Consider the following 16819-nt stretch of genomic DNA (forward strand, 5'->3'; position numbering starts at 1 on the left):
GCAGAGTGTATCGGCGAGAACAGTTTCGTTTGCTGCTGATGCCTAGGGAAGGATGGGACAAGAGGACCCATACTGCTCCCCAAGATGGCAATTGATGCCCTCGAATCGAATCGAAATTAATTCAGCTGATGGCTACCATTGCTTCGGCTACGTATTTCACATTTGATTAAATGTATATGGCAGGCTTCCATACAAGTGTATGTAAAACTGAACTACAATTTGAGGATGCAAGTAAATGGAATAAACCGTTTATGCCGCAAGTAAATTTTATGGATGACGTCCTCTTGAGACCCTACATCTAAAGAGCAAAAAAACAAGATGCCAGGATTTGAAAGAGACGTCAATGAGTGACCCCGGATCGGCAAACGAGAGCTGGGGTCACTCAGTGTGCCTACTGGAGCTACGCCGTTCTGAATGACTCGAGTTGGCTCCGAATTCCCGTTTAGTCTGTGAGACAGGCAGAGGCCAAACACTTAATAACGTTAAATAACATCATTTCAAGACTGAAGGACTGCCAGAAAATCTGGTTGATCAGAGAATGTGATCACCTTTCACCCCGAGATCTGCTCGGAGGCTAGTAAGATAAACATAACTACTACTATTTTTTGCCAAAAAAAGTAAGCTCTACTGCACCAGATCACGGTACTGTGGCAAGGCTATTCTAGTGCTTCCTTCGCTTACAAACAGTTGTAAACATTTTAAATTTATGCTAAGAATGGTAAAGGCCAAATGATTACTGCTGGTATATTGTGATAAACATTGTCAACAGGATCTAATCTAAGATGTTGTTCCCAACATGTAACTGATCATAAAAGACATAAGTTGTATTTTCTCTTATCCTAGATTTTTTTCATTAATGCAAGTACCTTATTAAGTATATATGCTCACACAACTAGAACCCAAGTTTGATCACTTGGTGACCTCTCAGCTGAGCAGTAACCACCATTGAGATAACCACCCCTTTGTTTGTAAATCATTGCTTATTTTCGAATGTTGAGAGATCTAACAGGATTTTTTCTTTGCTAACGATCATTTGTTCAAGGGTCAATGAACAGCAAAATAAATCAATAGACGAAATGCTGATGTCGTCAGTGTGTGTATATTGTCTGGAATCAAGGTGTAAATTATATAATGGTACAAGTACCTTCAAAGCATATCAAAGAGGGTATATAGGGTCCTTTCTGTCGGGTTGTGAGCTCTGTATTGTGCCACGGTAAAAGATCTAATGCAAGTTTAAATTTGTGCCAATACAAACTTGTAGGGCTTGCAGTAGCTTGACGAAATAGCGCCCCTAGCGGCCGACCCGCCTGACAGGGAGAGTTTTCATTCAGCCCAGCCAGTGAAAGATTGAGTAAACATAGGCTAGGACTGAATAGCCCGGGAGACATCCGTTTTTAGTATCCTTTTCTTTGGGGCAGCGAGTACATAGTGCAAGTAGCCCCGTTATAAAACGCCGCGAAGGGCTGCAAATGTAGGAAAATACTTACTAGACAACATGATAAAAATTGTGCATCAAATCCACAGTGTAAGTACCTGCACCAATTCAAGTTTGGTTAAGTTTATAATCTCCTATGTATGAATGTCTCATTGTTGACTTGTGCAAACCAACTCTATACTTAAATGTGCCAAGTCGTCTATTTGTAGTCCTTGTAATGATTAACGTTATCATAACAATCTCAATTGCGGCATACATTTAGAATACTACAGCCCGACCGCGGGTCGGATCGCCCGAAGGCCGGAGGGAGATCCGATCCGCGGGAGGGCTGGGACTGAGGGTGATGCGGAATACACCGTGTGCTATTTTATTCATGTCATACCTACCCGAGAAAACAGACATTTCAATGCGAAATGTGCCAAAATTTGGTGTATCCAAACAAAAACAAAAAAAGTGTAACGGCGTCAATTCCAACATCCGAATTCGGTGTTTCAAGTTTCGAAAGCGGCTCACTCGGTGCACGCGAAACGCACTATGGAACATTTGGAAGCCCGGGCCGTACGCGTAAAGAACCCCGGGCCGTACGGACGGGTGATTATCACACGGGCCGGAACGGCCCAGGTATGATAAAGGGGTCAACGTGCTACCGGCTCTTTCTTTTTAAAAAGCAATTTGTTACCTTGGAAGGACATATAAACTGAACAATAGCAAAAACATAATACATATGCTATCATAAACTGGGATTACTTTTGAAAGAGGTAAAATGTCGGCATAAAAGAGCTAGTACCCATAAGCCCGCGCGCTCCGAAACTGGTATGCAGAACATGTCAGGTTAGAGACAGCATTCTGTGCCATTGAGACGTCTTGAACCGTCAAATAACAAACACTGCTGTTCTCTGACGAAAGTAGGACTGAGCATTTACATACATAAGTGACTCCGTGGCGGATCGGTGCTGAGATATCTCTGAGATTCCTCTCCGATTTGTGCTTCACAGGTAAGAACGTGTTCACTGTACACATTCTAAATCTCAGGGGAAGGTTTATCAAGCTACGTAGCTACACTTTATTACTCATAGTGCATGGCATGAAATGTCTAAAACACATGGCTGCTAACCTGTTTGAAACGACCAGAACAGTTAAGTAACAGGCCAAATGCTTCTGGGTCTCAACTACAACGCTTTACACTCAACTGAGTTACTGAAATCTTGTTCAGAAAGTGGTTTATAGTTGGATGGAAACAAATACACATAACGTTAGGTGTCAAAGTGGGAGCAATTGGTGTACGTACGTAAGTACATGTAATGGACGTGGCCAGATTATCAATCACAACCAGTGCATTATTTATGTTATTCCAAGGTGAACGACTGGACATAAACCTACATGTACAGTTAGACAGTACTTCTCACGGTTCAACATTGCTCGTATAGGTCTCTCTAGAACGCCACATTTTGTTCTAAATGCACGAAAATTGGAATTTTTAACTGCACTATCACGTGACACTCAGTTTCAGAAGCAATGCTATGATGTACAATCACGTGACACTCAGTTTCATAAGCAAGCTATGATGTACAATCACGTGACACTCGGTTTCAGAAGCAAGCTATGATGTACAATCATGTGACACTCAGTCTCAGAAGCAAGCTATGATGTACAATCACGTGACACCCAGTTTCAGAAGCAAGCTATGATGTACAATCATGTGACACTCAGTTTCAGAAGCAAGCTATGATGTACAATCATGTGACACTCAGTTTCAGAAGCAAGCTATGATGTACAATCACGTGACACTCAGTTTCAGAAGCAAGCTATGATGTATAATCACGTGACACTCAGTTTCAGAAGCAAGCTATGATGTATAATCACGTGACACTCAGTTTCAGAAGCAAGCTATGATGTACAATCACGTGACACTCAGTTTCAGAAGCATGCTATGATGTACAATCACGTGACACTCAGTTTCAGAAGAAAGCTATGATGTTTACCAGGCTGACATAGTGCCCCTCCCATGTGAAATATGTGAAAGTTCATTGTTCAATAGTGACTCACCTAAGTGAACCAACAGGTGACGTGTTCATTAGTTTAAAAATTCACGTAGGATAGTTTTGTCACGTTCAAATAAGCTTCTAAAAATCACGCAAAAGTTCAGCCGCTAGGTCGTTAAGTTTCAGTGCATGATGCATTGTATAGCTTCAGATCTAGTATTTAGCGAAGAGCGTAGAGAGGTTTATTTTGTTCGGTGTGATAATTGTTAAGAGTCCCCCTGAATCTATCGTAGTGTGTTGTTGGGGGCTACGTTTCCTGGTTCCGGTCGATTCATGTTCGAGATAACTTGACGGCAATCATTGAGACGTTTTGAACCGTTGCATAACAAACACTGCTGTTCTCTGCCGAAAGTAGGACTGAGCATTGGAATCATTGTCAGGCTTGCGAGCTACCTTCATAAGCCACGTTAAATCATGATGGACTTTAAGACTGATATTGGTCCCTGTACCGAATAGTTATTGACCCAAATGCACAACAATAGACACTGTATGCTTCTCAAAATGGCAAAGTATTGTGTTTGTTTATAGCCGCTCCCATGTCAGAGTTGCTTTGGGACATTGAAATTTCAGTAGTATGGCTCACAATATGTTAAAGTGGAAAACGAGTTACAGTTCATTTACATACATAAGTGATTCCGTGGCGGATCAGCGCTCAGATATCTCTGAGATTGCTCTCCGATTTGTGCTTCACAGAAGTTGTAGCCTAGGTGCCATCCCCAGTAGTATTCGCCCGCTAGCTTTTATAAAGGGGGTGGCACTCAGGCTGAAGAACATGTTCACTGTACACATTCTAGATCTCAGAGGAAGGTTTATTAGTCTACGTTGCTACACTGTATCACTCTCAGTGCTTGACATGAAATGTCTAGAAACCCATCATGCTATCATGGCTGCTAGCTCTGTTTGAAACGACTAGAACAGTTTTAATGACAGGCTTGCCGAATGCTTCTGGGTTTCCACTTAACGCTCAACTGAGTTACTAACATCTTGATCCGTGGTTTATGGTTGGATGGAAACAAATACACATAACGTTAGGTGTCAGAGTGGGAGCAATTGGTGGACGTAAGTACAGTTAATGAACGTGGACAGATTATCAACCACAACCAGTGCATTATTCATGTTATTCCGAGGTGAACGACTGGACATAAACCTACATGTACAGTTAGACTGTACTTATCACGGTTTAACATTGCTGATCGTATAGGTCTCTCTAGAACGCCACATTTTGTTCTAAACGCACGAAAATTGGAATTTTCAACTGCACTATCACGTGACACTCAGTTTCGGAAGCATGCTATGATGTACAATCACGTGACACTCAGTTTCAGAAGCAAGGTATGATGTACAATCACGTGACACTCAGTTTCAGAAGTAAGCTATGATGTCTACCAGGCTGACATGTTGTCCCTCCCATGTCAAATATGTGAAAGTTCATAGTTCAATAGTGACTCACATAAGGGAACCAACAGGTTAAACACTTGTTCATCAGTTTAAAAATTCAGGTAAGATATTTTTGTCACGTTCAAATAAGCTTCTGAAAATCACGCAAAAGTTCAGCCGCTAGATCGTTGAGTTTCAGTGCATGATGCATTGTATAGCTTTTCAAATCTAGGATTTAGCGAATAGCGTAGAGAGGTTTATTTTGTTCGGTGTGATAATTGCAAAGAGTCCCTCTGAATCTATCGTAGTGTGTTGTTGGAGGCTACGTTTTCTGGTTCCGGTCGATTCTTGTTCGCGGTAACCTGACGGCATTCTTACATTGAGACGTTTTGAACCGTTGAATAACAAACACTGCTGTTCTCTGCCGAGAGTAAGGCTGAGCATTGGAATCATTTTCAGGCTTCATAAGCCACGTTAAATCATGATGGACTTTTAGACTGATATTGGTCCCTGTACCGAATAGTTATTGACCCAAATGCACAATAATAGACACTGTATGCTTCACAAAAAGGCAAGCGTTTGTTCATAGCCGCTCCCATGTCAGAGCTGACACTTTGACGTCATTCAGTAGTATGGCTCACAATAAGATTAAGTGGAAGAACGAGTTACAGTTCATTTACATAGTTACATAAGTGACTCCGCAGAGGATCAGTGCTGAGATATCTCTGAGATTGCTCTCCGGTTTGTGCTTCACAGAACATGTAGCCTGGGTGCCATCCCCAGTCGTATTCGCCCGCTAGCTTAACTGGTAGCTAGCGACATTATAGAGCGGGCGAATACTAAAGGGGGTGGCACCCAGGCTAATGAACATGTTCACTGTAGAGTCCATTCCGCGTCACCGAGTGGGTTTTTTCTCCATGTTTCTAATACGTTTGAATTATTTAGAAGAAAAGAATACCCTAGTAACAAAAGTTCTAAATTTTTCAAAAATTTGAAAATGAAAATTTGAATAGATTTGAATTCATTTATATATTTCTGAAACATTTTGAAAGTGACTGTACAAAGATCTCTTTATTTAGAATGGATTTGAACTATCCATGTGTTTCTTTCACTATTCGAAATATTAAGAAATATTTCAAACAAATAACCAAATGGTAGATGTGGGTAATTGCCCCCATAAAACTAGGTGCTAATCCTACTCTTCTGTATTCTTCTGTATATTTTTAGATTTCACTGCTGGACACTGGTGGCTCTTTTGTTGTAAGGCATCAATGCCTGACACCCAGACAGTCTACCCTGTACTCCACAGGGATGTGTGAATTACTTCCTTCCCATCCCACTGACCTATTTACAAAATGTTAGAAATAATTCGAAATAATGGTAAAAAATGGTAGAGTGCTGTTAGAAATATTTAGAAACTATTGGAAATGTCATAATCCACATCAGGAATATTTCAAATATGTTAGAAAACCAGGGAATTATTTAGAATATTGACAAGATGTTCAAAATATTTCCAATTATGAAATTTCTCAAACAAACAATTACAAAGAGTTCAAAACATTTCTAAATAATGACAATAATAACCCACTCGGTGACGCGGAATGGACTCTACACATGTACATTTTAAATCTCAGAGGAAGATTTATCAAGTTATGTTGCTACACTGTATCACCCACAGTGCTTGACATGAATGTCTAGAAATCCATCATGCTATCATGGCTGCTAGCTCTGAAACGACCTGAACAGTTTTAGTGGCAGGCTTGCCGAATGCTTCTGGGTTTCCGCTTTACGCTCAACTGAGTTACTAAAATCTTGATCCGTGGTTTATGGTTGGATGGAACAACAAATACACATAACGTTACGTGTCAAAGTGGGAGCAATTGGTGGGGTATAAGTACATATAATGGACGTGGACAGATTATCAATCAAAGTCAGTGCAGTATGTTTATTCAGATTCAGGTGAACAACACAAACCTGCAATAAGGCCTTACTTATCACCGTTTAACATTGCTGATCGCTTAGGTCCCTCTAGAACGCAACAGTCTTGTTCTGAATGCACGAAAATTAGAACTTTCAACTGCACAATCACTTGACACTCAGTTTCAGAAGCAAGCTATGATGTTTACCAAGCTGACATGGTGCCCCTCCCATGTCAAATATGTGAAAGTTCATAGTTACCTAAGTGAACCAACAGGTTAGACATGCATTGTATGCAGAAGTAATAGGTCTCGATCCCACGTCAGTCTAGATCTAGATGTGTTCATTATTTTAAAAATTCACGTAGGATAGTTTTGTGACGTTCAAATAAGCTTCTAAAAATCACGCAAAAGTTCAGCCGCTAGGTCGTTAAGTTTCAGTGCATGATGCATTGTATAGCTTCAGATCTAGGATTTAGCGAAGAGCGTAGAGAGGTTTATTTTGTTCGGTGTGATAATTGTAAAGAGTCCCTCTGAATCCATCGTAGTGCGCTGTTGGAACACCCCCTTACTGGCTTACATGCCTTAGGCAGCTCGGGAGTAGCGTTACGCCACTCTCCTTGCAGAGGCCCTGGCGGAGAAAATAATGGCTACCTCGCTTTAACGTTACACATAATCAGCGATATGAATGTAATGATTCGTAATGGGCACCTGTAATTTTGGTAATTCTTGATCAACCCTCATGCAGGGCCCCACATATGTGTGTTTGAAGGTGGCTTCTGTGCACGATAACTCAAGAAGTTTTGGATGCATCTGGCTTGTCGTGAAATTTAGTATGTGGTTAGGGCTTGACATATGAAGAAATGATTGGCAGATTCTCACGAATTTTCGTTTGTAGGTTTAAATCATGATTTGCTAATTATGCAAATCATTACCTCCTTTTCAATTTGCTAATTATGCCAATCATGATCTATTTTTCCTCATCAAAATGATGAAATTTTATGATTTAGCTGTGTTTCATGATATGACATTCAAACACATAACATGACGTGTAACTAAAACAGAGGAAAATCAATGCATATCAAATATGCGTGAGTTAAGTAATGGTGAATATCACTAGACATAAATCACACGCCCGCCTCATGTACATGAGAAAATGGTACAGCAGCCTTCTTTGTGAAGATATGATAATTTGACATTCGAGTGTAGAATATAATCAACTGATATGATTGGCGTAAAAGGGGACCTTATTTGAATAATCAAGAAAAGAATTTACATGTATAGTACGCCCTTCAAAGGTCAAGATAAATTGACGAAGATATGATGTGGAACTCGGGCTTCATAATTTGCTATCTTAATGTAATGCATATGTATGTACACTTTACACACTTTTAGTTGCAAACGTGTTTATTGTGTCTTCCTACAGGCCTGATAATACAGTCCCGCATCGATCTGCCATGTATGGTGGCTACTACGACGATTTTGGCTACCATGACCCTGACGATTACCATGACCGCGACCGTTACCATGACTATGGCAGGAAGAAATATGAACAAATCATGGCCGACGCGCGTTTTGAAGCCGCGGACTGGTTAAGAAGGAGGGACAGAGAACTAGAAGACGGATACCGTAGTTTCGAAAACTACGGCCAAGGAAGCGAGCTTCTTTCTGAACTTGTCAGCCAGCGGAAGAGTGGGGAATTGCTTGATATAGTGGTGGAAGTCGAGGGTAGGGAGTTCCCCTGTCACCGGGCTGTGTTGGCATCCACGCCGTACTTCAAGGCCATGTTGTCCTCAAACTTCGCTGAAAGTAGTTCAAGGGCCATAAAGCTGCACGAGGTTGACTCCACCAGCTTCTGTAAGATCCTGGACTTCCTGTATACCGGGAAAATCCGCATCGGTAAAGACGACGTCCAGAACATTCTGCAGACGGCTCATATGCTACAGTTGGACAAAATTGTGCAGTACTGCCGTGAGTTCATCCAAGACAACCTCTGCCTTTCCAACTGTCTGGGCGTCATGCGCCTGGCCGACCTTTATGGTCTTTCTGCCTTGAAGACGAAAGCATGGGACATGGCAGTGTCAAACTTCTTAGACGTCACACAGGAAGAGGAGTTCCTTAGCCTTTCCGCGCAACAGCTTGCAGATCTACTCGGAGACGAACATCTTAAAGTTACGAACGAAGATGACGTTGTCAATTCTGTGCTAAGATGGCTCGACCATGCCCCTGAGACCCAACAAACAGCAATGCTAAAGATTTTACAAGAGATCCGTTTGTCTTGCGTGAGGGCCAGTGTGCTACAGAGGCTGGAGTCACACCCTGTGATACAGGCGTCAACAGAATGCCTGGCAAAGATCACAGCAGTCAGAGAGAAACACCTCCTTGCCACACGGGTAGAAGATACAGCTGGTCCTAGACGTGGGATATCGGACAACCTGGCAATCATTGTCGGCGGTTGGAATGCAAACGAGGGATTCCAATTAAAAGGCGAACCCCCATCAGTGGATAGCATAATTTGCCTAGACCCAGATAGCGAGCAATACTACCACATCATTACCCTTCCAACGTCTGTTTCGGGTCACATGAGCGTGGCAAGTGCAGGGAGACACCTGTACGTATCAGGTGGGCGGCACCATCCTGTGGTCGGCCAGGGGCGCCAACCTACCCCATCCAGGCAAGCCTTTCGGTACGATTTCCCTTCGGACACTTGGCTTAGGCTGCCCGACATGCCCGACGGCTGGGCAGGGCATCAGTCAGTAGTCGTTGACGGGAAACTCTTCCTGGTCTATGCAAGGAGGTTTAAGAATGTGAAAATGGGTTGTTATGATCCTAAAAGGCGGGCTTGGATAGATGTACATGTGCACCCTCCTTTGCGCCCTTCGTGGGACTTGACGGTAACAGCCTCCGGGGACAAGGTTGTATTCATCGTGCCAAAGATCACGGAATCCGATGACCGCCCCAGTGACGTACAGCAAATGGCGGATATTCAACAAAGCCCGGGTCGCGAAAAACTGTGTTGCCATGCGTTTGATGTGAACACCAAAGATTGGCAGTACGCCGATATCCAGATTGAAAGCCGATCCGTGGAGGACGTGGATATCCTTACTACTACTGTCAATGACAAGCTTTATATCCGTACTGGATATACCCAGGACTCAGACCTTTATATCTTCGATGCCGAAGAGAATACTCTAACGAAGGGTCTTTCACGGCAGTGGAAAGAGGACGTCCTTAGTGATGGCTATGGATATGTGAGCCACTACTACGGCAGTTCATTGAGAAAGGACGTCAGGGGCATCGTGAATACCATTAGCTACTGCAAGTTTGGAGACAACCACAGCACAAGGCCGACGTTTGGAGGCCACCACATCCCCACAAGGCCGACGTTTGGAGACCCCCACATCCCCACAAGGCCGACACTTAGAGGCCGCCACATCTCCACAGGGCAGACGTTTGTAGAACGGGATACGCCGCTTCCGTTTCCCATATTCGGCCATTGCTTCCTCCAGACCAAGAAGAGCAGTATCGGGTGGTACTCCCGGGACCTTGTAGTACTGGGGAAAGACGGCAAACGAGAGCAGGGGTCACTCAGTGAGCCTACTGGAGCTACGAGCTCTGAGTGACCAGAGTGTGTGAGATAGGCAGATGCCAAGCACTTATTATTAATAATAACATCATTTCAAGAATGAAAGACTGCCAGAAAACCCGGTTGATCAGATAATGTGATCACCTTCACCCCAAGATCAACTCGAAGATAAGATAAACATGAACTAGAAAGGCCAACATCTGCTCGGGAGCAAATGCAGCACACTACATGCCCCATACCAAAAATAGACCTATCCCCCCTCCCGCACAAATGGACTGTTCCTAAAGAACCCCCGTTCAAAATGTGGAGTGTTCCAATAGTGTTTATACTCTCATGCAGCAATGGAATCTGCAAACGCCTTCTGCTATTGGAACATGTAGAACCAATGACATTCTGTGATAGAACATCCTTAGTAGAACCAGTGTTCTATTTAGAACTGTCACACAGTGTCAGTTGGAGATTTGGAGTTTTCAAGCTATAATCTCTGTTTTTACTGAAAGTAATGTAAATAAAAGTAGTAAAAGGCTGAATGTAAATAGTGAACACTATAGTCTAAGCACTTGGTGCCAACGCTACCCTAGATGCTGAATTTCAGGTCATTTGGTTTTTATATTAGTGCACAGGAGCCAAAAATGGACATTTTGGTCAAAAATAGCAAGAAAGTCCCATTTTACGTAATTTTGAATTGCCAAACGCCTAAAGTGTAATTTACATTCTGTGGTCTTGTATCCAAGGATCTCCCATACCAAATTTCAGATCATTTGGTTTTAATACTAGTATTAGGGCACAGAAGCCAAAAATGTACATTTTTGGTCCGGAAATGGCAAAAAAAACCTTCTTTGTTCAATTTTAAAGTGGTGTATGTCAAAAGCATGAATGGCATTCTTTGGGCATATGTCCAAGGTATCCCCATACCAAATTTCAGGTCATTCGGATTTGATATAAGGGCACAGGAGCCAAAAATGTACATTTTTTGTCCGAAAATAGCAAAAAAGGCCCAATTTAACACAATTTTAAAGTGGTGTATGTCGAAAGCTTGAATGAGCTTTTATAGACATCTGTCCAAGGTATCCCATTACCAAATTTCAGGTCATTTGGTTGTAGTATCAGGACTTCAGATCCCAAAAAGTATTTTTTTGCCTGAAAATGGCCAAAAAAAGAACAATTTAAAAAAAAATTATGCTACAATTCATGTCATTTGGCCCAAAAAATGAAGAAATTGAATCCATCTATATTATCGAAATGGCAGGAGAAGAAGGAACATGAGAAGAAACAATAATACTTCCCCACATAGTGGTGAAGCCATAACTATTTTGAGCAAAAAAAAAAAGCTCTACAGCACCTGAGACCACGATACTGTGGCAAGGCTATTCTTGTGTTTCCTGCGCTTACAAACAGATGTGAACATTTTGGATTTATGCTAAGAATGGTAAAGGGCAAATAATTATTGCTGGTATATTGTGATTAACATTGTCAATAGGGTCTGTTCTAAGATGTTGTTCTCAGTTCCCAACATGTAACTGATCATAAAAGACATGAATTGTATTTTATCTTATCCTAGATTTTTTTCATTAATGCAAGTACCTAATTAAGTATATATGTTCACACAACCAGAACCTAAGTTTGACCACTTGATGTCCTTTAAACTGAACAGTAGCCACCATTATGATAACCACCACTATTCTTGTTTGCAAATCATAGCTTATTTCCGGATGTTTAGCTAGAGATCTAACCGGATTTTTTTTCTTTGCTTATAATCATTTGTTCGAAGTTCAGAATATAAACAGAAAAATAAATCAATAGACGGAATGCTGATGTCGTCAGTGTGTATATATTGTCTGGAATCAAGGCGTAAATGATATAATGGTACTATATATGTACCTTCAAAGCAATAATGGGGGTATATTGAAGAGGGTATAGGGTTCTTGCTGTCAGTTTGTGAGCTCTGAATTGTGCCAAGGTGAACGATCTACTGCAAATTTGTGGCAGTGCCAATTCAAAGTCTTAACTTTCAGTAGTTTTAGGGCTTGCAATAGCCTGACTAAATAGCGCCCCTAGCGGCCGACCCGCCTGACAGGGAGGGCCGGGGGTTTCATAGTCTAGTGTCCAGCCTTGTTAGCTTCAGTCCGCTCCCCAAGATCTTCGGGAGAGGACTAAAGCTAACAAGGCTGGACATAAGGCTAGGGGTTTCATCCATTAACCCCAGTTAGTGAGAGATTGATCACGAGCTAGAGTAAACACAGGCAGGGGTGCATAGCCTGGGAGCCATCCCATGTTGTACCCGTGTGCAAGGAGCCCCGTTACAAAACGGGTGGCACCCAGGCTAATTAAGGGCTGCAATTGTGGAAAAAATACTTACTAGAAGATTTAATCTAACGTATGCATAAAAGTCAGAGTGTATGAAGTGTATCATCTCCTATATGTATGAATGTCTCCTTGTTGACTTGTGCAAACCAGCTCTATATTTGAATGCGCCAAGTACGATGGTTTATTTGTACTCCTTATAATGATTAACGTTATCATAACAATCTCCATTGCGGCATACAAGGGTCAACGTGCTACCGGCTGTTTCTTTTTGAAAGCAATTTGTTACCTTGGGAGGGCATATAAAATGAATAATAGCAAAAACAAAGTACACCTGCTACTACAAACTGGGCTTGCTTTAGAAAGGAGAAAAATGGTGGCATATAAGAGTATCCATCAGTCCACGCGCTACGAAACTGTTATGCAGAAGTTGTAACGTTAAAAGGAACATTTCCTGGTCTCCATTTAGTCCTTGCATATTGTCCGAGCTATATGTGTCTTGATAGCATTTCATGCACTGAGACGTCTATGAAGTGAAGAACCGTCGAATAACAAACACTGCTGTTCTCTGCGGAAAGTAGGGCTGAACATTGCAATTCGCAGGTTGGTGGGCTAGCTTCATAAGCCATGTTAATCATGATGTACTTCGATATGCATGTATTGCACATGCATACGTACTGACATGCGTTGTATAATTGTGTCTACATGTATAGTCATGTTAAAACTGATATATTTTAGATGTATATGCAACTGGTTTTAGTGTGTATACAAATAATGGCCACCAAGAGAGCTTGAGATGGGAAAACGGCCTTATACGGCTGAAAAAAGTTCCACCAGGTTGGTAGAACATAGGATATTGGAATTTTCTTTTTCATAGCTAGTGATGTTACATAGCTATATGTTTCATAGCTCATCTTGCGGTTCGACTATCAGACACCTTCGCCAGAGCTTATGACTGGAGTACTACAACTCGCCTCTGTGAAGCCAGATGTTTAGAGATCTACCTGGATTTTTTCTATGCTAATGATTAATTGTTTAAAGATCAAAGAACAGAAAAAATAGATCAATAACGAAATGCTGATGCTGTCAATACCGCATGTAGTAGCCTGACTAAGTAGCGCTCCTAGCGGCCGGCCCGCCTGACAATTCGGGGAGGGGGTGTCAATTAATTCAAGCCAGCGAGCGACTGAGTAAACACTAGGGCTGCACCGACATCCGTTTTTTTCGGGGTAGCGAGCTCGAGTGCGAGAAGCCCCATTACAAAAAAAGGCTGATCCCCAGGCTGACTGCAAAAGTGATGTGATTAAACTTGTGCATAAATTCATAGACTGTATGAACCTGCAGGAATCCATCTAGTTTGGTTTAGTGAATCATATCGTCTCGTATTTATGAATGTTGGCTTGTTCAAACCGGCTCTATATTCAAATGCGCCAAGTCGTCTATTTGTAGTCCTTATAATGATTAACGTTATAACAATCTCCATTGAGGCATACAAGGGTCTACATGTACGTGCTACCGGTTCTTTCTCTTTGGAATCATACTTTCCCTTGGGAGGACATACAAACTGAAAAATAGCAAAAACAAAGTACACATGCTATCATAAACTGGGCTTGCTTTTGAAAGAAGTAAAAAAAAATGTAGGCATAAAAGAGTACCCATAAGCCCACGCGCTCCGAAACTGTTATGCGGAAGTTGTCACGTTAAAAGGAACATTTCCTGGTCTCGGTCGGTTCTTGTCCGAGCTATATGTATCTTGAAAGCATTCCATGCATTTAGACGTGTATGAAGTGAAGGATTGTCAAACACCAAAAACACTGCTGTTCTCTGTGGAAAGCAGGGCTGAACATTGGAATCATTTGCAGGTTGGTGGGCTAGCTAATTTTATAAGGCTTGATGATGGACTTTGATATATTGTACATGCATACGTACTGACTTGCGTCATAAGCTTGGGTCTCTCTGTAGCTATGTTAAAACTTCCCTGCGTTTATTTCTGTCCAGCAGATTTCATAGAATTCTGAGTAAACCACCGTCATGTCCTGGGATTATGATTTCGATGCCTCGAGTGAAGACGACGACTATGATGAATTATACCTGGTTAGTACTATGACTTTGGCTGATTCTGCACCTGATAACCCGTACCACGGCAGTACAAGGGTGTTAACCCCTACACTGGCCCGAAGAAGGAGAGACATGTACAGAGAATCAGATGACGGCCCCCTTGTCGACGTCTATGGATACGACTATGATGAATTGGACCAGATAAGTACTATGACCTTGACTGATTCTGCACCTGATAACCCGTGCTACGACAGTCCAAGGCCGCCAGTACTCCCACCATATCGCAGAAGGTGCTACATGGAATCTGATGACAGTACGCCGCCGCCAGTACGTATACCACCCCCACGTATACCACCCGCCCCCTACATACGTATACCACCCCCACCATACATGGAATCTGATGACGGCTCCCGTCTCTATGCAAACTACCTCCATGGGGTCAAGCATACCCATCTTGCTAAACTTGACAACCAGCGAAAGGCTAGGAAATTCCTTGACGTGATGGTACAAGTCGATGGTAGGGAGTTTCCCTGTCACCGGGCTGTGTTGACATCCACGCAGTACTTCGAGACCATGTTGTCGTCCAACTTCTCTGAGAGTAGTTCTGGGGTCATACAGCTGCGTGAGATAGACTCTAACAGCTTCTCCAAGATCCTGGACTTCCTGTATACCGGGGAAATCCGCATCGGTCAAGATGACGTCCAGGACATTCTGCAGACGGCACACATGCTACTGTTGGACAAAATTGTGCAGTACTGCCGTGTGTTCATCGAGGACAACCTCTGCCCGTCCAACTGTCTGGGCGTCATGCGCCTGGCCGACCTGTATGGTTTTTCTGTCTTGAAGAAGAAAGCATGGGACATGGCAACGTCAATTTTGTCAGACTTCTCAGACATCGCACAAGATGAGAGGTTCCTTACCCTTTCGGCACAAGAGCTCTTAGTTTTACTCGGAGATGAGTTCAAGCATCCGAGAGTTACGAATGAGGACGATGTCGTCAACTCTGTGTTAAGATGGCTCGACCATGACCCTGAGAAACGTCAAATAGCAATCCCAATGATATTTCAAGAAATACGTCTGTCTTGCGTGAGGGTCAGCGTGCTACAGAAGCTGGAGTCACACCCTTTGATACAAGAGTCCGCAGAATGCCTGGCAAAGATCACAGCAGCTAAGGAGAAACATCTCGGTACACAGGTAAAAGGAGAAGATGCAAGTGTTCCTAGACGCGGGATATCGGACGATCTGGCAATTATTGTCGGTGGTTGGAAGGCAGTCGGTGGAAAGCCAATAATAATTTGCTTTGAACCAGACTGTCAGCAATACTACCACATCACCACCCTCCCAACACCTGCTTCTGAGTACATGAGCGTGGCAAGTGCAGGGAGACACCTGTATGTGACAGGTGGGCGGGTCCATCCCGTGGTCGGCCAGGGTCCCAAATCTTTCTCCAGGCAAGCCTTTCAGTACGAGTTCCCTTCGGACACTTGGCTAAGGCTGCCCGACATGCCTCGCGGCTGGGCAGAGCATCAGTCAGTGGTCGTTGACGGGAAACTCTTCGTGGTCTACCAGACGTCTTTGATGACCATGGGCATGGATTGCTATGATCCTGAAGAGGGGGCTTGGATGTACATAAACGAGCGACCATCACTGGGCCCTTCATCAAAATGGATGGTAACAGCATCCGGAGACAAGGTTGCTATTATCGTGTCAAAGGCAAAGATCATCCAGCGAAGAAAGTACCCTTGGGGGTGGGGGCCGTCTTGGTTAGTCCGTGTGTTGTGTGTTCATGCGTTTGATGTGAAAACCAAAGATTGGAGCTACGCAGTATATCCAGATGGATAAAGTCCAGTCAAGCCAGTCTGTGGAGGAGGGACGTGGACATCCGCGCTACAACTGACACTGACAAGCTTTATACCCGTACTGGATGTACCGAGGAATCCGACTTATACATCTTCGATGCCAAAGAGGAGACCCTAACGAAGGGTGATCAACGAGATTGGCATGAGAACGTCCTTTGCGTGCAATGTAAGCGCAGCTACCGCTACGTGAAACAGAAGGACGAGGGTAACGGCATCGTGGATACCATTTGCTACGAGCTTAG

The 16819-nt window shown here is 43.0% G+C and overlaps 1 protein-coding gene across 1 annotated transcript; it reads left to right on the plus strand.

The window, feature by feature from the left end:
- Nucleotides 1-2302: 2302 nt before the first annotated feature.
- LOC109484262 lies at nt 2303-16481 on the plus strand (the record flags this gene model as incomplete). Its single annotated transcript, XM_019787520.1, has 3 exons — nt 2303-2430; nt 8197-10389; nt 14808-16481. Coding segments are annotated over exons 2-3 (3836 nt in total), but the record flags the coding sequence as incomplete, so codon positions are not given.
- Between the last annotated feature and the right edge of the window lie 338 nt (nt 16482-16819).

This window comes from Branchiostoma belcheri, unplaced genomic scaffold (genome assembly GCF_001625305.1).
Source record: "Branchiostoma belcheri isolate BF01 breed outbred unplaced genomic scaffold, Haploidv18h27 scaffold692, whole genome shotgun sequence".
Taxonomy (NCBI): domain Eukaryota; kingdom Metazoa; phylum Chordata; class Leptocardii; order Amphioxiformes; family Branchiostomatidae; genus Branchiostoma; species Branchiostoma belcheri.